This window comes from Colletotrichum aenigma (assembly GCF_013390185.1).
Source record: "Colletotrichum aenigma strain Cg56 chromosome Unknown KSG_Cg56_contig02, whole genome shotgun sequence".
NCBI lineage: Eukaryota > Fungi > Ascomycota > Sordariomycetes > Glomerellales > Glomerellaceae > Colletotrichum > Colletotrichum aenigma.
Genome location: NW_023500908.1, coordinates 4,239,487 through 4,262,813, shown reverse-complemented (window position 1 = coordinate 4,262,813; position 23,327 = coordinate 4,239,487). Strand labels below are relative to the sequence as shown.

Below are 23,327 nucleotides of genomic sequence, written 5' to 3'. Positions count from 1 at the left end.
AAGTCAGGGTGAGGTCGTTCCCATGTACTGCATTACCTGTCGTTCAGTGTCGCTGGCCTGTGACTTTTTGACCTTTTGACATTTGCCTGTTTCGCCATCTCTTGGGACATGAGACCACGGCCCTTACCCTGCGGCTATTTCTCCTACTCCCTCTCCCTTTCGTCATCTGCAACATGTTTGACCGGAACGCTCCGCCGAGCTACCAGTCCGAGAGATTGGGTATAATATCCGCCGCGATGCGCCGCTAAGCACTATAGCCTTCCAATGACTCCCTTCCTCTTCTCTCACAAGCCTTCCCGTGCCGTCCCTGAGCAGGAACCCGGCTTCACGAGCCTCGGACTTTGATGCTGCAGGTTCTTTTACGCTCACTTCGATCCATCAATGATTGTCGAACCGGTGCATATCATTGACACTGCCTTGTTCGCCCTTAGCCATCAACCTGATTCTCTTCGCCACCATAATACGACCGGAAAATTCTGCCGTGGTAGTGGCTCTTTCCGCTGCGAACCCTGGTCCTGTCCTCCCTTGATGGCGTTCGCTGGCAATCCTCTCGCGGCACTGCACTAGCCACATATGCCCACATTCACATGTCAGACATGGCTCAACGTAAGTATCATGCAAGTTTGCTCCCGACTGCCTACGGCGTACTCAACAGCGGAATCCTCGCATAATGATGCCTGCGTCTAGTGGATGTAGATTCTCGTCAATCGTGACTTGCCGACACGGCAGAGTGAGCATCGTCGTCCATCACCTTCGTCAAAAACACGGACGTTGACGTCGCTTTTCGCGCTACAGCGACCACGGCCGCGAAGGCCAGAATAAGGGGGGGCGGACGCAAAAGTCCTTGCGTCTTGCGCAACCGTTCAGTGAAAAGCGGGGTTTTAGCCGTGTGTCATCTCTCAAGACACAGTAAAAAAAGATTATTTTTATTTATATATATATATTTTTCAATATTTTAGCTACTGGGTTGGAATGTCGCCATTTGCGCGAGCGCGACGAGAAATTCCACTGAGTGATTCTCCACCGCAAGACCGTGCCGAGCTTCGGATCAGCAGCCTCGGGCTGCCATTTTATGCCTGGCGACAGAATGAAACTTACGTCGGCACGAAGTCGTTGTCGCCGTCCCCATGTGTCGCCGTTCCCGCCATGGGGACGGCGTACCTAATGCGGCGAAGAGCCCCACCCGCTCTACCGTCCCGCTGGCGGCTCCGATGGTGCTTTGCCGGCATCCCGGAGGCTTACCATCTGGTGTGTACATACAAACGTAGTTGACAGACCAATGAGAGAGGGAAAGAGCGTTTACCTATTCGTAGGTAAGATACACAACAAACACAACTTGCTTGCCAGTCAGCCAGCGAGCGCATCGACAAAGAATGGAACCGTCATGCACGCTTCGCCGCCGGGGAGATCGGCACTCTTCATTTTCGGGACGGTAGAGCAAACCTGCCCGGCTACAGCGCCGTGACAGACTTGCCAGGCAACGCTAGAGAAACAACCGCAATCCTCCCGCCTGTCCTCCGGCAGGTTGATCTCAATGCATTCGCCATACAGGTTTGTCTTGTTACAGGGCAACACTGGATAGGTGCAATGGGGCTGATGCGCAAGAGTTGTAAGCAGCAGATGGAACCTATGTACGCAGTAGAGAAGATTACGGATACTTCATAGAAACCCCGACCTCAGATAAAGGCACTATGGCACGGGCAGCGCCCGAGAATGCATGCGGGTCGACAATCAATCTTGCGAATCATTCGTCCAAGAGCGGCACGCCTGAACAACGATCAGGGCTTCGGGACTGGCGCTCAGATCGTGACAGGGTCCAGCCCGCGACACTTGGGCCATGAAGTCACAGTGCTAGTGATGCCGTACACATTCGGAGTTCTCTGCATGGATAAAGCAAACAGAGATGATGGAGCAGAATGCCCAGGGAGTGAGCACGAAGGACGACCAACTGCACCGACCTTTTGGCCGGGCTTCACGCAGATACGTACTGGTGTATGATGCGAATGAGTGCGAACATGTGCAATGCGTTCCAGCATTGAGGCACTGCAACAAGGCCGAATCGTATCCGTACAGTCCCACGTCCAAGATTCGGAAGAGTGATGAACTTGGTACTCAACCCGGGGCCGTTGGGGGGGGGGGGGGGGGGGGGGGGGGGGCACGGGTTGTAGGTCCACGGCTGGCTTCTTTTTGTGCGGAGCATTATCTTTGTTATAGAAGAACTGGTTTGGTATACTACTAATATGGTATGGTACGGGAGAGGTTTCCAAAGCTGCCTTGTGCTCCGCGTCTTCAACCCAGAACATCGGGTCAAAGCGCTGGCCGGTGGCACCTGTTTTTGTCAGCAAGTCGGACCGCGGTCGTTCATCGCTCGTCGCTACTGGACCGGAGGTTTGTGACAGGTTGTATGGGTGTTGGGACTGTCGCCCACAGTCCGAACCTGAGGATTCATTGACAACGCTAACAAACAAACTCGACACTCCCTGCTGGCACACTGTCTGCCGTGCTGCCAGTGTCGAAAGGATTCGACGGATGTTTCGGTACCCAACACCTTATCTAAATAAAGTAGGGAGCATCATTCCTCTCCGCAACAGATTGGACGACTCGAGAGTCGAAATAAGCCCGGCGTTCGTTGGTTGGCGCGATTGGCGCTTTGGTTCTGGCAGCGATCGCCAGTCAGCGGACGGCTGAGAAATCTGCGGATACTAAGGTAGCTCGGGGGTTCTTCGCGTGGACCCATCGCTTTTTTTTCCTTGTTTTTTTTCTCCTTACCCCACAGCCACAGATGCTCCCCGTTACAAGTAGTGTATGCGTACTTTGCTATAAATATTGGGCTCTGCGGCTACTTGTCCCTGGGACGACCCCTGATGAAGCCCTCGATGAACTTGTGAAGTGCGTCAGGATGAGAGGTACGAATACAAAGTAGTCCGGGAGTGGGAGGGAAAGGGCACCGAGCAGCCGGTGGGTTCCACTTACACTAGTGACTGGCTCTGGTGCCACAGATTATCGCACTACCGTATGCACTGCGTATTATCAATACCTGCTCGTGTCTGTCATGGCTTGCGTCGGGGATGACTAGTTTCTATATCGGTCGCACAGTAATCGGCAGCGATATGAGCCGGGGCGAGGGTCGTCACAAGACGCGACGACACGGATCTGTCCCCTCCCCAAACACTAAAGGCTCTGTTTATGTGGGATGCGATGCAGAAGCGGCGATCCGGGTTCGTCGTGGTTCCTGAGTGGTGCCCTCACGCGCAGGAGCGGGCTTCAGGAACAAGCCGTTTGCACGCAGTATCCGTACTATGCTGCCATGGGAAATATGGCAGCATGGTTGGCATTGTATGTATCGGGGGTGGGTGATGGAGAAAAGGGGGGGCGGGCGGCTTGAGCGCTCTTCGGCAGATGATGTATTCTGAGCCCGAATTCGTCATCCATCTACTATGGTAGAGGGGCATGTCGGAAGGTTACATTGTTGCGCGTATCCAACATTTTGGACGACCGTGACCCTGTTTATAGAGCAGACAAAAATTCGGCGAGGATTCCGTCTCAAGTCTGGAAGGCGTTCGTTTCTGCGGAGGTTGGAAGCGCCCCCCACCGTCCAACGTCTTCAGTGGCGTGTAGGTATGAGAAACGGACAGGTCGGACGGACCTACCTACCTACGTCGAATACTAGGTAGTCAAGTAGTGTAGGGAAGGGCAATCAGGTTCAAGGACCAAAACAGACAGCCGCAATCATTTTAGGTCCAATATTCTGGCACAGATGTGACCAAGAGACGACAGAATTTCCAAACGAGACTGGTAATTTCCCTCGTCGGCGACCGGTCTTGAAGGGCGGCGTCTGTCATTGGCTGTGATCTGGTTGCTGCATAGGAGATGGGCGCAGAGGGCGGGGCTCAAATTTGGGAGGGCGACCAGGTGCACCGGATGGCCCTGCAAGTGATGGTCCACTACCGCGACTACTGCATACCTAGTACACTAAGGTAAGGTACCTACCTAAGGTACCTTAGGTAGGTAAGGTAGCTTGACGAGATGGAGGGGCCCCTGCGTCAGTGAGTGGGTGAGGTGGTGTACGGATACTTGCATCTTACCACAGGTCCAAGTCGTGGAGCGTGTTTCTTTCTCTCGTCGGGACCAACGGGCGGCGGATGGTGGACGGGACGGCAGACATGGCGAGACAGAGACACAAAGACAAGGTGGAACTAGAAAACGACACCGTCGACACGACAGAGTCCGTTTCAACGGGCCATTTGGCAGTTGGGATGCGAACATATGTCTGTGCCGGTGCCTCCTACACTAGGTCAGTACTGCACTTTACTCCAGGCTAGGCCAAGTCCGTGCGGACCCGCCTTTGTTCTTCTTGAGGAGAAAGTCGAGTCTTCGAGACCAGGCGGTGCCGCTCCCGATGGTCGTTGCTTGTATCCCGTCCTTGCAGATCGACTGGCGCCTGTAAACGAATCACCAAACACCTTCTCCTTTGAAGCCATATCACATCGCCGTGTTCGCGGTCCAGACCCAAACACTAGGGCGCTGCGGAAGAGTCTCAAGTCATACACTCCCGCCCAGGTTGCAACAGCAAGAGTCAAGGCTGTTACTGCGTACTTGCCTGGCCAGGAACATGACGGTTCCCTCCCCTGTTACAAGGTTACCTGGCTACGGATGGCCTGCGAGCCTGTCACCCTGGCCTAGTGCCCTGAGCATAACCCCCCTGTTCTGTTCCTGAAGCTGCATACTGCCCCCTGCACACCCGTCCCCCAATTCTCTGTCAATCCTCTGTGCTGTTGTGGCCCCTCCCCTCTCCTGTCTTCTCTTTCTCTCTTCTGGGCCTGCTGTGTCCGCATGTACGACACTCACCTAGGCACCTGCGGATACCTCCTGCATGCTTACAGCTGCAGTTGGCTCCAGACCTTAATTCCCCGGCTCGCCGTCTGCCCTGCCACTTTACAATGGTGCCTTAGGTACCTCCCTAAGGTACTCTCACCTTCACCTGCTGGGCCCATCCCTCTTACTCGTCGTTCACCTCATCTTGGACCTTACTACGTGCCGACCTACCTACTCTACCACGTCTACCTACCTACCTACCTTACCTACTGCCCAAAGCACCTGCACCTACCTAGGAGGCGCTTGGTCCTCTTTTGCTTCATCTTAGCCCGCCCGCCAGTGGCACACCCTCGCTTTCTTGTCGTCTGCATCTCCACGCTCACGCCCTCGCCTTTCCCCCAAACACTTCCTAACTTGACCCCCCCCCCCCGGCCAGTCCTCTCCTTTTACCTGAACCGCCTCTTCTTGTCTCGTCTCCAATCTCTTGTCTTTCTCTCTCTTTCTCTCTCTCCCTCTTTTCTTGCTCCTTCTCTCCCCCACCTGTCACCGAACAGTCTATCAGTCAAGCAATCTGTCGGTGCCTGAGCCTCAACTCTTGCTCGACCAGACCGACCGGACAATTGTTGTTGCTGTACACTCGGCCTCTTCGAATGGCGGCCTTCTGAGCAACACCTCGTCCCCGACTCCTTCCTCGACGAGAGCTTGCTCTCCTGGTAGCTTGATCGTCGCCTAATTCACGGTTCCGAATTTCCTTGCGCATTTATTCCAGCACGCTGGACACGTCGTGGCGACCCGGATTGCCACCCGCTAGATCGCACTTCCAATCTCTCGATATCCTCCACGACAATCCTCGAAATGGCGCCTTCATTGAACGCACATTCGTCCTTCACCCGGCCCCGGACCGGTGACCGTGATGGTCGGCCCGTCACCCGCGACCAGGCTGACAATAATCTTATCATTCCGAGTCGTACCTCCTCCCTTCACTCACGCATCACCCAGCCGATTCCCTCAACCCTAAACGCAAAGCCCCAGCAGCGAACGCCCAAGACTCTGACCCACGCCTACATGGTCTGCGGTGTTGGCAGGGAGCCTTCACAATGGGTAAAGGCTCCTGCCCCCGCTCAGGGCAAGATAGGTCACATGAAGGGCGCGGTTGGACAATTTTGGCTGCCCGAGATCCTTGGAAGCAGTCCTAGACTTGAGCAAGACAATGAGATCGCCAGGTCGTTGCACGCCGCCATGAGGGTAAGTCGCCGTTCGCGACCCTGGTTGCATGAATTTTGGTGTGGCTTACGCGAAGCAGGCTTGCTTTCCCCACGACGTTGAGATTTGCACCGGCCGCAGTCAACCTCACTGCGTCCATCACGCATTCGTCCTGCAGCAAGATTCCTCCCATACACTGTACGGCATCTGCCTTCGTGTGTGGTCCAGGGCCGACGAGAAAAGAGCCGAAACCATTCGGGATCTGCGCAAGAGGACCGAACCTGACTACTATGATAACCCGGACGAGACTTATTGGATTCCCTACTGCCTGTCCTTCTTGTCTCGGTACCCGCTCTACAATCTGCTCGGAGACTATCTGCGCGGCATGTGGATCCACTGGAACAAGGCCACCAACTTGTTTCATGCCGAAGAGGTCTCGCGCATTCTGAGCTTTCCTGCCCCGAGACTGAACGACTTGGTTCGAATCGACATGAAGGATTATGCTTTGTGTTATCAATTCCCCTCTTCGCCGACTGGCTTCCAGAATTTCGCGATGTGGCCATTGTTTTGCTGTTTGTCTATCCCGAACATTGTCGGCGTTGTTGAGGCTGCCATCTCACCCACTCGCCGCATCATTTTTGTCAGCCACTACCCTGCCATGCTTACCATGGCCGCAGAGACCGTCCGATACTGCGTTCGCGTCTATGAGTGGAGCGGCCTTTACGTTCCCGTCGTACACGCACGCCATGCCAAGGATCTGGTCCAGGAACCAGGCCCGTACATCCTCGGTATTACTGCTGAGTGTCGCTCTCTCTTTACTGCGCCCACCGACGCACTGGTCGTCGATCTCGACCGCAATTTTGTTCTCACATCCAGCCCTCCGACCGCATTGAACCCTGGTCAGCGCAACAAGTTTGTGACCCGCCTTACTCAATCTCTCAACGGCGATGTCACGCCTTCCGGAGTCCCCCCGCATCTCCGATCGGCTTACGGAGGAGGAAAGCTGGTCCCGGCCGGCCAGATTATCGTTATGCGTGGCGAAGTCGAGTCAATCCAGGACCCCGAATGGTGGAACCAGGACGCGGTGATGACGGTCATGGATCACGTTTGCGAGAAGATGGGTCGAAACACTGGCATCAAGGCTGTCTTTGGTGGCTCTGTAAAGAAGCCTCTTATGACCAAGGTTTCTATGAGACATCTGAATGAAATAGTTCGGGAGAGAAACCAGTACTCCCGTGATGCTCTTGAGGCCTGGCAGGATTTCATCAACCTCAAGGGTCGCATGGACACCGAGCTGAATAAGGTCACGAAGCGCAATAACTATCTCAATGAAGAGTTGGAGAGTTGGAAACAGCAGGTGAATTGGACTTTCGGATCATTCACGATGCGCACATGCTAACTATTTGCAGTTTCTCAAGTTCCAGGCCTTTGCCGAGCAGCTTACCAAAGAGACACAGGATCTCAAGGTCAAGATCGAAACTCATAAGAGGGAGAACAGACGCCTTGCCGGTCTCATCGACCAGCAGAAAGACGACAACTCGCGACTCAACGTCCGCCTCGGTGCGACCGAGAAGCAGCGTGATGATGCACTAGAGGCTTTGGTTCTCCAGCAGGAGATTGCCGAGGAGCTCGAGCGAGAGCGTAAGCGCAACAAAAAGGAGCTTGCTGCACTTCAACACACCAACGTTACCATCCTTAGGCAGCGTGACGAGGCTCGCCGTGTGGTGCTTCACCTGCGTAGTCTTATTGGGGGCCAGAGCCATCACATGGAGCATCTCGTTCAGTCTCTTACCAAGCCTGATGACCTGGAGCGCGAGATCGAGGAGGGCTACGACCCTGAGGAGGTCGATGGTGAGGCGCCTAGAGATGCTGATGCCAACCAGGCGCGCCTTCTCTCTGCTGCCGCACAGGCCAACAAAAGACTCTCGACGTCTAGCTTCAAGGACGTGGCCGATCGCCATCTGAAGGACAAAACTGATGCGATCGCGCACATCATCAGAAACATTGCTGAGCAATGTCAGGCAGCTGTTGAAGGTCTGCAGTTGGCTCAGGATGCCGAGATTGACGAACGTGCCGCGAAACTTCGCGCCCAGCGCCGTCGTAGCAACCTCTCCGCCGCCGGTCAGAGTGACGATGGCCATGACACGCAGTCAAATGCCACGTCTGAAATGGGTGAGGACAGCCTCTTGCATCCTGTATCTGGCAGGACATCTAGCATCCCACCCACCCCCGATCTGGTCCCCAACAGGAGCAGCACGGCGATGTCCTTCGCTTCTAGCGCTGCCACCCCTGAGCGGTCAAGTCAGCAGTACATGATCCGGGATGATATTCCAACGAAAATCGTTGAGGACGATGAGGACTTCGAGGACGAGCGCAGCGAGTCCGAATCCATGCCGCCACAGCACGGCGTCGTCGGCAAGCATAATGACGGTCTTATCCACCGGCCGTCGGGCGCCCGCATCAGCGCTCTGGGTGGAACCCGCTGATGAACAAAAATTGTTCAATCCCCTGGGGCGCAATTCATCTGCGAGGGGGGGAGATAATAAGCGGCTTGGGGGAGGAGGTTTGTGTCTCTCCTCCCCAAGCCAACGGGGAGGATGATTTACCGATTGTGCATATACCTTTTTTGCCTTATACCTTTTTGCGACTGGCCGTCGTGGACAAAACTCTCTTAGTGTCCGGCGTTATATTTTATATTCTCTTTGTTTCACTTCGCGAGACAATCGCTGCTCGTTTTACTGAGTTCTCTTTCTTCTTGAGGTTAACCGACAGTGCTCGCCGGGGGGACGGGTTACATGTGCTCACGATGTTACATCATCCATAGGCTACGAGCCGATACCTAGTTCAGTTCTTGTCACTCCCTGCCAAAAGATTCAATACAGCGAGTGCAAATGTACCAATTCTGCTACAATCAAAAGCAAATTAATGACAGGCGATGCTGATTGTGTAGACGATGACATGTACGGAGAGTACAGAGGTGACAGAAGGCCAAAGTTTTCAGTGGTTTGACGTCCTCGTGATGCGCCTAGCTATCCTGAGATTGGTCGCACATAGTCGGTGACCTACCCCTGAGCATCTTATCGGCGGACAAAATCTCAGATAAGCCAGTGGAAACAACAGCCAATGATAACAACAGATGGATGGGTTAGGGTGGAGAAAAAAAACTTACCTGACAGGCGACTGACATCAGCTACCTACCTAAGCTAGTCAGTACATGTCAAAGATTGCATCACGTAGGACTTCGACAAGCATCTAAACTCAATCACACCTTCGGCTTGGGAGGAATTTGTCAACTGTAGGCGTCTGGTTCACGCTTACGGCGATCGAATCAACCTTCCGCAAGTCGCGGCTATGGCCGACCCTCTCCTCACAAGCCTTTGCGCCATCTGCCACGTCAACCCTCCAAAGTACAAGTGCCCTCGATGCACGATTCAGACATGTTCAGCGGGCTGTAACAAGCGGCACAAGACGTGGTACTCATGCAATGGCATTCGCGACGCGACCGCCTACATTCCTCCCTCGAAGCTCAAAACTCCCGCAGGTGTCGATCACGACTACAACTTTTTATCGAGCATCGAGCGCGCCGTTCAGCGGTCCGAGAAGGAGATTGTTGAGGAGCGCCGGCTTCTTCGTCCTGAGGATTTGCGTCCTCTCGAAGTCAGAAGCGTCAAGTGGAAGACGGGCAAGGACGGGCGAAAGAGGAGGGTACTTGTGACGGAATTGCTGCGTGGTGAGAATGCTGTCGTTTTTGATTCCAAGAGTGCGGAGGTGCTGTCTTCTCCGGCTTTCAGGAAGAGGCTGGGCAAGTTTGCCATCCTTCTTAGGCGTGCGCCCATGGGCATGACGAGGCAGAAGGAGAATGGCACAACGTTTAGCAAGGCCTCAGGTCGGATTAACTGGCAGGTTGAGTGGTTGCTTGTGCATTCCAATACCAAGGAAAGTAGGGAAATATTACCGCAGCAAGAAGAGATGGATGCCGACAATACTGCACAGCTGGCAACGAAGAGGATCATGGCCAAGGCATTCGACGACACACCACTTTACAGGGCCTTCATTGCAGGCCAGAAGAATTCCGACGATGAATTTGCGAGGAAGGAGGAGGTGGCGAAGCAGCAGCAGCAACGACAACAACACCATCAAGACGACTTCCAATATGTTGACGAGATTCGAGACGCGAATTCGAGTGGCCGCGCCAAGAGGCGTCGCAAATACCCTCATAAGCCTGGCCAGTCGATGGCCACTGCTCAAGATACGGAGACGGGCGCCTGGCACCCCGGGAGATACTGCTTGCAGAACCCTATCGTCGGTAGCTGGGTGCCCTACACAGGAGTGTCCGCCTTCACTGGAACGACGGAAGAGGAGGAGGCGCAGAAAAGGAGGTACAGCTTCTTCCTCGTAGGAACAACCTCCGCGGCCGCAGCTGCCGCAGGGCAAACGGTGGTTCACAGTGTCGACGCGACGCTGCCACTAGGCGAGGCACTCCGCGATATGACAGTTCTCGAATTCCCTACCGTCTATGTTGTCGAACCAGGGACATCACTACCCTCGTCATTGATATCGGAACAGAAGCCGGTCCGTCTCACTCCAAAACGGAAGCGGGACGACCAGCTCCTCGGTAGGAAGGGCGGCAAGGGCTACAAGATGATACGACGTAAGCTAGAGGAGGGTGAGTTGCCTAGCAACGAGGATGACGACCACGGGAGCGATGACATGGGTGCTGGGGGGAGGATAGATGCCTTGACAAATGTCATTGCCGAGGAAAGTCTCGGCGAGGACGACGACGAGACTGCGACAAGTAGCTCTGGATCCGATTCGGATGAAGATGACAGTGTGAGTGCTAGCCTTGCGGCCAAGTTGGCCTTGTTGCAAAAGAAATAGTCATCTGCTATGGATGCCTATGTAGCATTTAGCTTTACATTCAAAATACCCTGGGTGCCATCCGGCCTCTTGAGTAAGTCATTAATTAAATCTTCAAGTGGCGACATCGCAAATCGGCCTATTCCTTCAATGATACCGTTACTAATTGAGCCTATCCGGCGAGAGGTCTCAAGCGCTCCGATGTCGTTATGTGTTTTATTATGGCGGCGTCCCTACCTTGTACTATGATTTTCACTCGGGTTGTCCATCACCGTCAGTGACTTACGGATGGGCGAGTCGAAGACCACGTCCTGGTGAGTCTACGCAGCCTACAAATCGATACCCGCCCATTACGTCATTGAATCCTTATCAGAAGAAAACCGTGTGTATCATGCATCATCCATTGATTGCCATCTCAAAACGAAGACGGGAAATAACTCATTATGCCTGTCCCCCCAGGAAATCCCATCCCCAATGTTTTTCTCCATCTGACCTTTCCATCCCTATCTACCAAATATGTACCCGACACAGCCGTGTCTGGTTCAAACCTGGTAATAAAGTAAGAATGATCCGAATGTGGAGCAAGATTGGGGGGCCAGGCGGGTATTTGCGGTTAACATGCGCATATTGTAACCGAGGAGCAAGGAAAGAGGCCAAACACATCCAGGCAGAAGACATTAGATGAGCATGGCAGCAAGACCGGCGGCAGCCAGAATGCCAACAGCGGATCCAGCGGTCTGCTTGGGAGCCTGAATAGGGTGTTAGTAACTGCGACCAGCTTGCAGCGGAAACGAGTACTTACAAGACCGGTGGAGGAGGCGCTGGCGGCGCTGCCAGTCTCGGACTGGGTCTCCTGCTGGGTAGCAGTCGCAGACGCACTCTCGCTCACCTCAGAAGGGGCGGTGGTGACATCAGTCTCACCAGTGAGAATGGTGGTGGGACCGACAGTCGAGAGAATGGTGCTGTCGCCGTTGGTGATGGTGCTAACAACAGGCGCCGTGACAGACGACTGGGGAAGGCCAGTAGCACCAGGAACTCCACCAACGCCGAAGAGAGTAGTCTCACCGGTGGTGGTGAAGGTGGACTCGCCGCTGGTGACGACAGTAGTGAATGTAGAAGTCGAGACAGGGCTGGGGACCACTGTCTGGCCACCGCCAGTGCCGACAGAGGGGACAATCGTGGTCTCTCCAATGAGGGTTGAGAAGGTGCTGCCACCAGAGGTGATGGCCGAGAAGACGCTGGAGACGATAGGGGAAGCAACGACCGTCTCAGTGCCAGTGGGCTTGGTGACAGTGGCCTCAGGAGTGGCAGTGATGGCGACTCCAGCCTCTGGGATAAAGTTAGTTTGCGTGCCATAACATTGTGCTTAGTTGATAGACACTCACGACGGCAGATCTCAACACCGTAGTCGATGGCCTGCTTGGCGATGGCATCATCACCGCAAGACTGGTAGGAGCAGTCGCGGATGCCGTAGGTGAAGTCCACGTTGCGGCAGAGGCAGGCCTTGTCGTCGGCGACGCAGCCGAGAGACTGAGCCTTACCCAGCATGCTCTCGATGCATTTGGTCTGTATCATCGTTAGATAACTCGAATCTCTCAGAGGCATGCGCACTCCGCCCCGGGGGCGTTGGATAGACACTGGTGCCCAATTGCATGCAACAAGCGCATGGTCGGCAAGCATCGAACCGCTTGTTTCCGCAGTGTCGAATGCAGCCAGAAAACTATCCGCAAAAATCAAGGGCAATTAGATGAAGGTAGGGAAAAACAACACTTACACCGCACTCAGGAAGGTCGTTGCCCTGGGCCACAACGAAGGAGGCCAGGAGCAGGCCAGAGCCAATATACTTGACAGAGTACTTCATCGTGAACGACTGTTGGGTTGGTGGATTCTGTAGACTGTGGCGTGTGAGTTTCGGAAGACGGCAAATTTGCGTAAGGTGAAAGGCCTATGCAAGCAAGTTAGAGATATTCGAACAGCACAAGAAAGCAGCGACAAAAGAACGTGATGAGGTACAAAGCTGGATGGAGGTTTTTTCTTTTTTGACAGCAAGTTGGGGGGGGGGGGCACAATACCTCCTGGTGAATAGCGTTGACTTGGTCGATTGGACAGCTTGTGAAGATTTTGCAGGTGGTGCGCAAGTGGGAGTAGAAGAGAAAGAAAGTTGGTGGGTGATGGAGGGAAGAAAAGGTAAATAGGTTGCTGCCAAGAGGTGGCAAGGGAAATGAGGGTGTTACTCCAATTAGGGAAGCTGCAACTGGAGGAAGGTGCAGTGTGACGGGAAGGAGGGAGATCAGTAGGCCTCAAATTGCACAAGAGCACCGTGGGCAGGTGAGTGTTGCAAGTCCACTTCTTGGATCACCTCCACTCCAAACTGGGAAGGAAATGGGCAAGACTCCGAATTGCCAGGCAGGATAGAACATCGTATGGTGCTGTGGTGAGGAAGGTGCAAAGGGAGTGTGGCCAATAGCTGGAAGGGCAAAGCCATGTGAATCCCAGTATCTCAGTAACTTACCTACTGAAGTTATTGTGGTGCCTCGTGAGGCAACTTGTGGTCCTTAGGATTGTTGTGAGGGTGAAAGTGGAGGGAGGAATCTGAGGCTGTTGTTGAAGATGGACAAGTGTACGAGACGGTCAAATATCTCGGTAAAGGTCGTGAGGGTCGACCGCTTAGGTATCTACGCGTTTCTGAGGAAGCAAGGCCACGCAGAGTTAAGCGAGATGGGGGAGACCAGAGCAGGGCAAGACAAGAGGAAGGAGCTGCCTCAGTGTTTAATAAGTTGCAGATGGCAGGTGGGCGTGGGAAGCTGCGAGTGGCATGCCATCACGCATGGCCATGGCCATCCCACACCCTGGCACCGTACATCATTACGCCTCATGAAGGTCCTTTCCCACATTCGCCCCGAAGACCTGCCCGTCTTGCTCATACTCAACCATGTTTACTCACCTGTCTCGGGCTTGCTTCGCCCAAGACGCCTTCGCACGCCTGCCCTGGTGCGCACGATGCACTAAGGTAGCCAACGAATAGAAGCTGAAGGAAGCTGAATATGAAAGGCCCAGCAGTCGAGGAGCGTCCCGAAGAGGGGTGGTGCCGCTTGATCCGCACCTTATCTTAGTGCAATGTAGACATCCCGGCCAAGCTGGACCTGGCAGTACCGTGCCCAAGTCGTCAGCTACGGTCAAACTCGGCTCAACCTTTCTGGACTCGACTCTAACGCTTACAAGGCCCTAGGCCCACCGATCCGGTGCCTGACAGCTCTAGTCCAGTATTTCTGACCGCCTGGCTACTTTCACTGACTTCACCGACTGCGACTCTACGGTTCCTAACCCCTTGGGATCTCGACGCAAAAACAGTGAGCAGCTGGTTGTGCAAGTCAAACATCGTCAGGATGTGGCCAATGGACGTCTGTGCCTTTGTTTGTCGCACTCCCATCCAAAAAAAGCTCAGACACAGCTTGACTTCCTCTGTCCCGCGCCAACGCTGTCAAAGCCAGTCGCTCCCGAGAGATAATTGAAGGGCCGGGGCCACGTTCTAGACTACCACTCTGGAGCTTCCAGCTGAGCTAACGAGACCAGCATAGGCCCATGTCCTGGTCGGGGAATGATGCGGTATCTAAGGGGAAGAAGATGTTACCTGCCGGCGGCGACGACACCGCATGCCTGCAGAACTGTTTGTCTGTTTTCCTGGCCCCGGGGGAACTACTTTTGTCGCATTCTCTGCCTACGTCAGAAAAATGGAGATTATCAGCCCATCTGAGGTTGGATTAAAATTGGCAGTGACACTCCCGACTGCAGAAGTGTGTTTTAATACGCCCGAAAGGAAGAGGCAGAGGTCAACAATACCCAGATTGAGGGTGAGCCTGATTCTCAGTAGATGACTTCCTTTGCAAACAAGCAATGCCCGTCGGTACTTTACCTAGTCGACGGGAAGTATGGTTCAGAATCAGCGAAAGGAAAGCTACTACGTATTGCGCAAGGTCAGGGGCGTGGTACTTATTATCGCCCTTGCACAAGGGCATGAGGTCAATCACTGGAGGCCACTTCTCTGTGATTGGCCAATGGCCCAGCATCCGCATCGTGATGTTGTGTCTCTGCGACCCCCCGTTTGTACATTCTCATGTGATTGGACGAACCTAGGCGAAAAGGAAAGACAGGGAGGATGCATCAATTTGAGGTGGACAGGGAGACTGGAGTTGCACCCCACGGCGCACATAGAGCCAAGGGCCCACTCACACCGGAGCTTGAGAATTATCGCTGCACTTCTTCTACTGCGTATATGAGCTAATCCAAACCTAGATGCGTCTTGATCGATGCCTTCAGGACACACCTCCTCTAAGCTTTGGACGACACGTCGGCGGCGCGTTGGATGGAGAACTGTGTAGCAGTACGGGCAATATATCCGTACCGAGGTATTCACGCACGTAGGTATACTAAGCATGTCAGCTCACCTAGGTAGCATAAGGTAGTAAGGGAACACTGTACCTGAGGTAGTGTGTCGGCAAGGCCGCCAGGTCCCCACCCACCCGCACCACCTGTTCTTCCACAAGAGTTTTCTCTACATAGTACTTGAATGTAAACACTGAACCGACACAACCCCAGCCCTGATGATCCACGTTCAGCTTGCCAGGGGCCATTCCGACCAAGCGAGCCTTTCTCGATTCGACATCTTCACTCTCGAGGGCCCTGGTCTAAGTACCCTGCATTTCCTTGGCCTGATCTGGGTGCATCATAGATCGCAGGCTGTACCGGGAGAAAACTTCGTCAATCCGACAAGAGAACCGCGCTGTCAGTCATCGCCCTGGCTAGCTCACCGTGGCCTCCTGCGCATCACAATCAAACCAGATCCTTTAGTATCCCGGTTTGATCAAGAGAGAATAAGGCTGGCATATGACCATGCCTATCAGGGGCACATCTACCTGGCGCTATTGAACCTCCAGCCGTTTTCCAAGCCACAAAGGGAACATCTGACGTCTTCAACTCTACTATGGTTGGTTTTCCCATACGTCCTTCCGACATGACTTAATTTGCGGCGCTTGCGGCATCGACATCGGCAGTCACTGTATCTACCTTACATATTTCGGCGCGGTGATGATTCTCGACGACTGAACTAATCGGCATCATACATCATATCGTGTCAGTCTACCAAGACAGGCGACCAACACGGTACAAATGGAGATCGTCAAGCCCCTCAAGCCCCTCAAGCCCCATTCACCGTACCTTATTTTTACCTCCCTGACACCTTGGGCTTCGCGAATCGACAGGAACGTGTTATCCCTGCACACCTCGCCCAATCACTTGACACCCCATGTGCTGATCGTTGCGCCCCTGCTTTCCTCACTTGAGAAAGGTCGCCTTTCGAAGGTGGTGTTTGCATCTGCGACCTTCCATTCAAAAGCACTTTTGAGCGCCGTATGCCTTCATATAGGCGCTGGCGCCAATGAACTGACTAACCTAGCTTGTATCATCTACACAGTCAAATCAATTCTGTCTCTGCCCGTGACACTTCTCATACTATCATGGGTAAGAGCTTGAAACAAACAAGAAATGAGCGGCCCATGGCACGCTAGTAATTGAGAAAGACGTGCGCTTTACGGAAAGCCAGCAACGAAACATGAAACGAGCAGGGTGGAACAGCAGATTTCGGCCCCGAGAACAATTGTAGGTAGGCAAAAGTGGGAAGCCAAACGCAGCAGCAATATGTACTGTGGACAAGCGATACCCTAAATCACCGAGGTGAAGTTTGACTTACAGAGGACAACGAGTCTGAACGCGAAAACATGAAAGGCCAGGGGCTATACGACAGCGTGGGCCTGTTTCTCGAATGTTGCCAGAGGGTTATTCGTGCCTGGTCCCATGCCATTGGCCCGCAATAGTATCTGCCATCGCCGGCAAGCCGATGGCTAGTTTTTGCTAGTCCTGCACTTTTGTAGAGACCACACAACTTATCTTCAGCTGGTCATGATGTGGTCTGTCGGCAATGTCACCTTCCTGCGACACAAGTAGTTGTCGCTTGTCGATGCGCAGGAAGACGTTTTGTCAAGAGCAAGAGACGAGGCCTGGCCCATTTTTTCCGGAGGCCTCTGCAGTGCCCCTTATGGCGATGATCATGTGGAGGAGGTTTCGAGCCCACCCAATAGAGATTTTCACAGTAGGGGGAAAAGCAGTAAAAGTACCTCGGTCAGCGCCCAGTCTAGTAGCTTCGTAGTCTACGTACCTTACGGTCCGGAATAACTGCTCGCGCTAACCTCGACACGCTAAGCGAAAGTATCTAGGTTAGACGTATATGCTATTATAGCTATCAGCCTCGTTAACGATGGCTTCGTTGCTAACAAAGTCGATAGCCTCGCCCGCGTAACTCACGTTGCGTAGAGACAGCTTCACTAGGTCTTCAGCCACGGAAAAGCTTGTCTTGGCCACGTGCTTGAGACGCCGATGGCGATGATCATAAAAAGAACCCTCGCAGAGAACAGCGAAGGGTTGCAGGCTTCTAAAGCAGGGACATTGGCATAGACACTCGTAAATTATGCTACTTGAGGCGACTGGCCCAGTTCTCATCCCAACGCCGGAAAACTTTGCAACAAGATGCCTACGCACTCGATGAAAAACGAACAACATAGTCTAGGGTAAGAAGCTGTGATCCCTGCAAACCATCAGAGCATCCCAAACCCGACATAATATGCAAAGGGTGGAAATCACCAATGCCACCCTTGAGCCCGCAAAGTAAAATACCCCCGTGATCCTGATACCCAAATGCTGCAAACCTCTTGTATACCATCAAAGCGTGTCATCAACCGTCAGATCCATCAAGTCCACTGCATTCGTGTTTCAACCGCTGCACATGACGCAAGACTCAGGGTTCTCAATGCTGCCTGTCGGGATGTCAGAATCTGTCTAGGGCACGGTGTAGCAAACAACTCACATGCAAGAACAGCTTCAGAATAGATATCCATCTCACGTTCCTTGCTGTCTTCTGCCTTATCCTCGGCATCGGGGGTCTTGCTACCGGGGGTCTGAAGCTCCTCTATCTTGAGCTTATCGGCAGGCTCCATAGGGAGAGCGCGGGGGCTACCGCCCTCTTCAATATCAGCCTTCATGTTGTCGGGCTTCTGGGCAGGCGCCGTCCGAGGAGGCGTGACGCTAGGCGTAGGAATGCCGTTGTCTTGGGAAGAACCCTCTTCTTTCTTTGCATACATAGGCCTCGGGCCCAGGTTCGTGGAAGGAGATGAAATATGACCTGGCGGCGGCGCGCGCTTCTTGTTGAGGACCTTACTGCTGATATTGCTGTCGGCAATTTTCAGCGCCTCCTGGTCGACAGTAAACTGAATGGGGGCAGCAGCAGCTTGCGTGCGCAGGTAGTACATGCCGGTCTTCAGCCCTAGCTTCCAGCCTGCGAAATGCATGCTAGTGATCTTGCCCATGGTCGGGTCTTTCATGTGAATGTTGAGGGACTGGGACTGGTCGATAAAGGCGCCACGGTCGGCGGCCATTTGAACGACGGTACGTTGGGAAATTTCCCAGACGGTTTTGTACAGGGCCTTGACCTCGGCGGGAATGTTGGGAATGTTCTGCACGGAGCCATTCTCAGCAATAATGCGGTTCTTCATGGCATCAGACCACAAGCCCATGTCGACGAGGTCCTTGAGGAGCCAAGGGTTGACAACCTGAAACTCACCAGCCAAGACGCGACGCTGGTAGATGTTGGAGGTGTAAGGCTCAAAGCATTCGTTGTTGCCCAGAATCTGGGAAGTACTGGCGGTTGGCATGGGGGCGACGAGCAAGCTGTTACGCACACCATGCTGCTTGATCTGTTCCTTGAGAGAATCCCAGTCCCAGAGGTCGGAGGGCTTGACTCCCCACATGTCATATTGAAGGACGCCCTGTGAGACTGGGGAGCCTTCATAAGACGAATAGGTGCCCTCCTCCTTGGCTAGCTGCACTGACATGGTGAGAGCAGCGTGGTAGATGGTCTCGAAGATCTTCTTGTTCAGTTCACGAGCCTCAGGCGACTCGAACGGCAGTCGCAAAGCCAAGAATGCATCAGCAAGACCCTGGACACCGAGGCCAATGGGCCGATGGCGCATGTTGCTGTTGCGAGCCTCCGGGACGGGATAGTGGTTGACGTCGATGATCCTATTCAGGTTGCGAACAACAACCTGGGTGACATCGTGTAGCTTCTGGAAGTCATAGATTCCGTCGTTGTAGTTCACGAAAGAAGGGAGAGCAAGGGACGCCAAGTTGCAGACGGCGACCTCGTCAGGGGCCGAGTACTCAATGATTTCCGTGCAAAGGTTGGAGCTTCGAATGGTGCCGAGATTCTTCTGGTTGCTCTTGCGGTTGGCATGATCCTTGTAGAGCATGAAAGGGTTGCCGGTCTCAGTCTGGGCCTCGAGAATGGCATACCAGAGCTTCTGGGCCTTCATGGTCTTTCGACCCTTGCCTTCGCGCTCGTACTTCTCGTACAAGGCTTCGAATTCCTCGCCATAGCAGTCGGCAAGACCCGGGCACTCGTTGGGACACATCAGTGTCCAGTCACCGTTCTTCTCCACTCGCTTCATGAAGAGATCAGGGATCCAAAGGGCGAGGAAAAGGTCACGGGCACGGACCTCCTCCTTGCCGTGGTTCTTGCGGAGGTCCAAAAACTCGAAGACGTCGGCATGCCAGGGCTCGAGATAGATGGCAAAGGCACCGGGGCGCTTGTTGCCACCCTGGTCGACATAGCGGGCGGTGTTGTTGAAGACGCGGAGCATAGGGGTAACACCGTTGGAGGTGCCATTGGTGCCGGCGATGTAGGAGCCAGTGGCACGGATGCGGTGGACGTTTAGACCAATGCCGCCGGCCATTTTTGATATCATGGCGCAGGTCTTCAGAGTGTCGTAGATGCCCTCAATAGAGTCTTCCTTCATGTCGACGAGAAAGCAGGACGACAGCTGTGCCTGGGGAGTACCGGCGTTGAACAATGTGGGCGAAGCGTGGGTGAAGCACTTGCTCGACATCAAGTTGTACGTCTCAATGACGCGCTCAACATCGTCACCCCAGATGCCAACGGCAACACGCATGATCATGTGCTGTGGTCTCTCGGCAATCTTGCCATCAAGCTTGAGAAGATAGGATCTCTCCAAGGTCTTAAAGCCGAAGTATTGGTAGTTGAAGTCGCGGTCGTAAACGATGGCAGAATCAAGCTCCTCCTTGTGCCTCATGACACAATCGTACGTCTCCTTCGCAATCATCGGGGACAAGCGGCCGTTCTTGGGGTTCACATAGTGGTAGAGATCGCTGACGACTGAAGACCATTGCTTCTTCGTCTGCTTGTGGAGGTTGGAGACTGCAATACGGGCAGCAAGGATGGCATAGTCGGGATGTGTGACAGTCATGTAGGCGGCAGTTTCGGCGGCCTGGTGATGACCACGTTAGCGATTGACAAGCGAGCGGGAATATCAGGTGTAAGATCTCACCAAATCATCAAGCTGCACAGTTGTAACGCCTCCGTACACACCAGAGATGACCTTTTGGGTAATGGCGACCGGGTCAACGTGGTCCATGTCGAGGCCATAGCATAGCCTCGACACTCTGGCCGTGATCTTGTCGAACTGGACGCGCTCCTGGCGCCCATCTGTATTCCGTTAGAAGACTAAAGATTCATGGTACGCGTCTGCGATGGACGTACCGCGCTTCCTCACGAACATAGCGCCTGAATTCGGCAGTGAGGATAAAGGGGGAGGTAGCGCTGGTTGTTGGAGCCGTCAAAGCGGTGGACACGCAGCACGGGAGCAAGAAGATAAAGCGAAAGAGGGAGTATCGAGAACACCAGGGTATCAGAGGCCTCTGTCCAAGACGTCAAGAAAGGGTGGTGGTTTTGTTGGTTGTAGGAGGGTGAAAAAAGATGAGAGGGTCAGGAAGTGCTGCAGATTTATTGTCGTTGCCAGACGGCACAGTCCATGCTAAATTCGCGCTCGCGTACGCGCGACGCGCCTGAGCCAGAGAGGGGCAGCACGCTCTTACGAACATGATTCGCTAAAAACACCGTCCGGCCTCCTTACACTGTTCCTTAGTCAGAGTTCCGCCCCTCGGTTTTGCGGTCTTTGCCCTCGCATCCGACTCCCCAGCCAACCTGGGAGACAACAACAACAGCTTGACTAATCCTACCTAGCCTTCGAAATCAGTCCCGAGACGACTAAACTCCACTGAGGGTGCTCGTGCCAGAGTCGGGTTGCCGCTTGCAACGTGCGAGATGACTTCAGTTCAGCGTCTTGCTTAATTTCTTGCATCTGCGTCAGATTTTTGATCAAGAAATGAAAAGTTGAAGTGGCGGGACTGGAGATCCTGTGAAAAGATGCAACAGGTGCTCATGTGTCCTCCAAGCGGCTATGTACCATTTTCTTTAATTGATTTTTTTCGTCAAAGCTGCAGGCACTTAACGCGTGTCGCTAGAGTGGACACCATGCTTGCAGCGTATCACGCACTCACGTGATCTGGTGAGGCCGAGTGGTGAGGCCAAATAGCGAGGCAAGCTCTGACTACGGAATTACCTAGTAATTTGCCTTGGTGTGGTATAAATTTCAGGAAAACTGGTGCTCAGGGTCGAACTTGTCTCAGTGCCGTGTTCTTTCCTGGCTCCTCATGAGGCTCCATGCGCCTGCAATAGCACCATCACGGCCCAACCATTGGATCATACCCCTCCTTCAACAACGACGAACCTTTCTCAAGTCAGCTTCCATCGTCACCATGGCGGCCGCAGACGCGCCCAAGTCGGCTTTTCAGCCAAGGTACATTGATGTGTGTAACCTCACTCGCACTTGATAGCTTTTGAGCATGACCTGACCGTAGTTGATAATTAGATCGGCATCAACTTGGCCGATCCCATTTTCCGCGGCATGCATCATGGGAAGAGACGCCATCCTGATGACTTGGACGCGGTCATCCGCAGGGCACAGCAAGTCGGCTGCTCCAAGCTGATTGTCACCGGGTCCGACTTTACCAGTTGCCGAGATGCCCTCGAGATCGCCAAGCAGTATCGTGCGTAAATGACGGATAACACGCACTATGTTGAGCCATGCTGACATATAGCTTAGCCAGCATCGTTTACACCACCATCGGCATCCATCCGTGCAGTAGTTCAATCTTCAGCACTTTAGATGAGGGTGCCGAGGGTGCAAATTCCGATCCCGATCCAGCTCAGGCTATCCCCGAGCACCATCAGCCAGACCCTGCCAAGACAGAGGCCATAGTCTCCGAGCTGCGAGGCCTCATCAATCATGCGGCTGCCTCCAACGCCGGTCTCGTTGCCTTAGGCGAGTTTGGTCTAGACTATGACCGTCTGCACTACTGTTCAAGGTCCATTCAATTGCATTCATTCGCTGCACAGCTCGATCTCGTTCTAGAAATCAAGCCTCAGCTGCCTCTTTTCTTACACTCCAGAGCCGCCCACCAAGACTTTGTGAGCCTGCTCAAGCAGAAGTTTGGCGAGAGGCTTGAGAAGCTCGAGAAAGGCGGCGTTGTTCACAGTTTCACCGGCACTATCGAGGAGGCCATGGAACTGATGGATCTAGGTCTTTATATCGGCATCAATGGCTGCAGCTTCAAGACCGAAGAGAACTGCAAAGTCGTCAAAGAGATAGCTTTAGATAAGATGATGTTGGAGACCGACGGCCCTTGGTGCGAGATTCGGCCTAGTCACTTTGGCTACAAGTACTTGATCGAGAGGAAGCCAGATGTGAATGGTCTCACTACCACTGCAGGCACGGATATTGCTGCGCAGCCCCATACGAAGAAGAAAAACCAAAAGAAAGAGTCCGAGGTGCCGGAACGCTTCAAGGTCGTCAAGAAGGAGAAGTGGGAAGAAGGTGCGATGATTAAGGGCCGCAATGAACCGTGTACCATCGAGCGAGTTGCCAAGGCTGTGGCCGGCATTAAGGAAGTAGATGTTGAGCAAGTCTGCGAGGTAGCTTGGAGTAACACGATCAAGGTTTTTGGCGTAGACCAATAGACGATGTTGATTGCATCAAGGGGACTGGCAATGGGGGGTATAGAAATGCGACAGGGCGCTACGCTAATAGTGACAAGACAGGCCCTTCTCCAGATGCTCCGATCTAAGCCTCGGCCGTCTATCTCGTCTTATAATCCAGATCCTCTGTGCCCTCTGATTCTTCCGTGCCGCACAGCCCCAAGGGTGACTCCTTCTTCGCCTGTTAACCATCCCGGCATCCGCTGTCCCTCTACAATACCGTTCTCAACCAGCCATCGTACGCCAGCGAACACGTGGGCCCCATACAGAGCGACTTTCACATTGGGAATCCAACCCGATACTTCGTCATTTGAGACATGACTACCCATTCCCTCGTCATCCACACCATATATTCGTCGAACAGGAAAAGGGTCTTCGATGACAACATCCACGCGCTCGACACCCAAGCCGTCATCCAGCCTGGCAGCGCTACTGAACCTCGCCTGAGCGCAAA

The 23,327-nt window shown here is 53.7% G+C and overlaps 6 protein-coding genes across 6 annotated transcripts; 4 read left to right on the top strand and 2 right to left on the bottom strand.

The window, feature by feature from the left end:
• Window positions 1-1,146: 1,146 nt before the first annotated feature.
• CGCA056_v003180 (uncharacterized protein) lies at window positions 1,147-1,436 on the top strand (the record flags this gene model as incomplete). The annotated part of the gene is made up of 2 exons (XM_037318437.1): window positions 1,147-1,248; window positions 1,314-1,436. 2 exons carry the CDS (start codon window positions 1,147-1,149, stop codon window positions 1,434-1,436), a joined length of 225 nt encoding a protein of 74 aa, XP_037184052.1.
• Window positions 1,437-5,670: 4,234 nt separating this feature from the next.
• On the top strand, window positions 5,671-8,504 carry DENND4A (C-myc promoter-binding protein; the record flags this gene model as incomplete). The annotated part of the gene is made up of 3 exons (XM_037318436.1): window positions 5,671-6,060; window positions 6,119-7,375; window positions 7,428-8,504. The coding sequence occupies 3 exons, from the start codon at window positions 5,671-5,673 to the stop codon at window positions 8,502-8,504; spliced, it is 2,724 nt and encodes a 907-aa protein (XP_037183345.1).
• An 865-nt stretch (window positions 8,505-9,369) lies between these two features.
• On the top strand, window positions 9,370-10,896 carry BCD1 (Box C/D snoRNA protein 1; the record flags this gene model as incomplete). The annotated part of the gene is made up of 1 exon (XM_037318435.1): window positions 9,370-10,896. The coding sequence occupies one exon, from the start codon at window positions 9,370-9,372 to the stop codon at window positions 10,894-10,896; it is 1,527 nt and encodes a 508-aa protein (XP_037183344.1).
• Window positions 10,897-11,552: 656 nt separating this feature from the next.
• CGCA056_v003177 (GPI-anchored CFEM domain protein) lies at window positions 11,553-12,736 on the bottom strand (the record flags this gene model as incomplete). Its single annotated transcript, XM_037318434.1, has 4 exons — window positions 11,553-11,624; window positions 11,678-12,204; window positions 12,261-12,441; window positions 12,650-12,736. The coding sequence occupies 4 exons, from the start codon at window positions 12,734-12,736 to the stop codon at window positions 11,553-11,555; spliced, it is 867 nt and encodes a 288-aa protein (XP_037183347.1).
• A 4,961-nt stretch (window positions 12,737-17,697) lies between these two features.
• rnr-1 (Ribonucleoside-diphosphate reductase large chain) lies at window positions 17,698-20,555 on the bottom strand (the record flags this gene model as incomplete). The annotated part of the gene is made up of 4 exons (XM_037318433.1): window positions 17,698-17,741; window positions 17,792-20,264; window positions 20,325-20,482; window positions 20,537-20,555. The coding sequence occupies 4 exons, from the start codon at window positions 20,553-20,555 to the stop codon at window positions 17,698-17,700; spliced, it is 2,694 nt and encodes an 897-aa protein (XP_037183346.1).
• A 1,039-nt stretch (window positions 20,556-21,594) lies between these two features.
• Window positions 21,595-22,855, top strand: CGCA056_v003175 (Deoxyribonuclease Tat-D; the record flags this gene model as incomplete). The annotated part of the gene is made up of 3 exons (XM_037318432.1): window positions 21,595-21,645; window positions 21,708-21,885; window positions 21,942-22,855. The coding sequence occupies 3 exons, from the start codon at window positions 21,595-21,597 to the stop codon at window positions 22,853-22,855; spliced, it is 1,143 nt and encodes a 380-aa protein (XP_037183349.1).
• Between the last annotated feature and the right edge of the window lie 472 nt (window positions 22,856-23,327).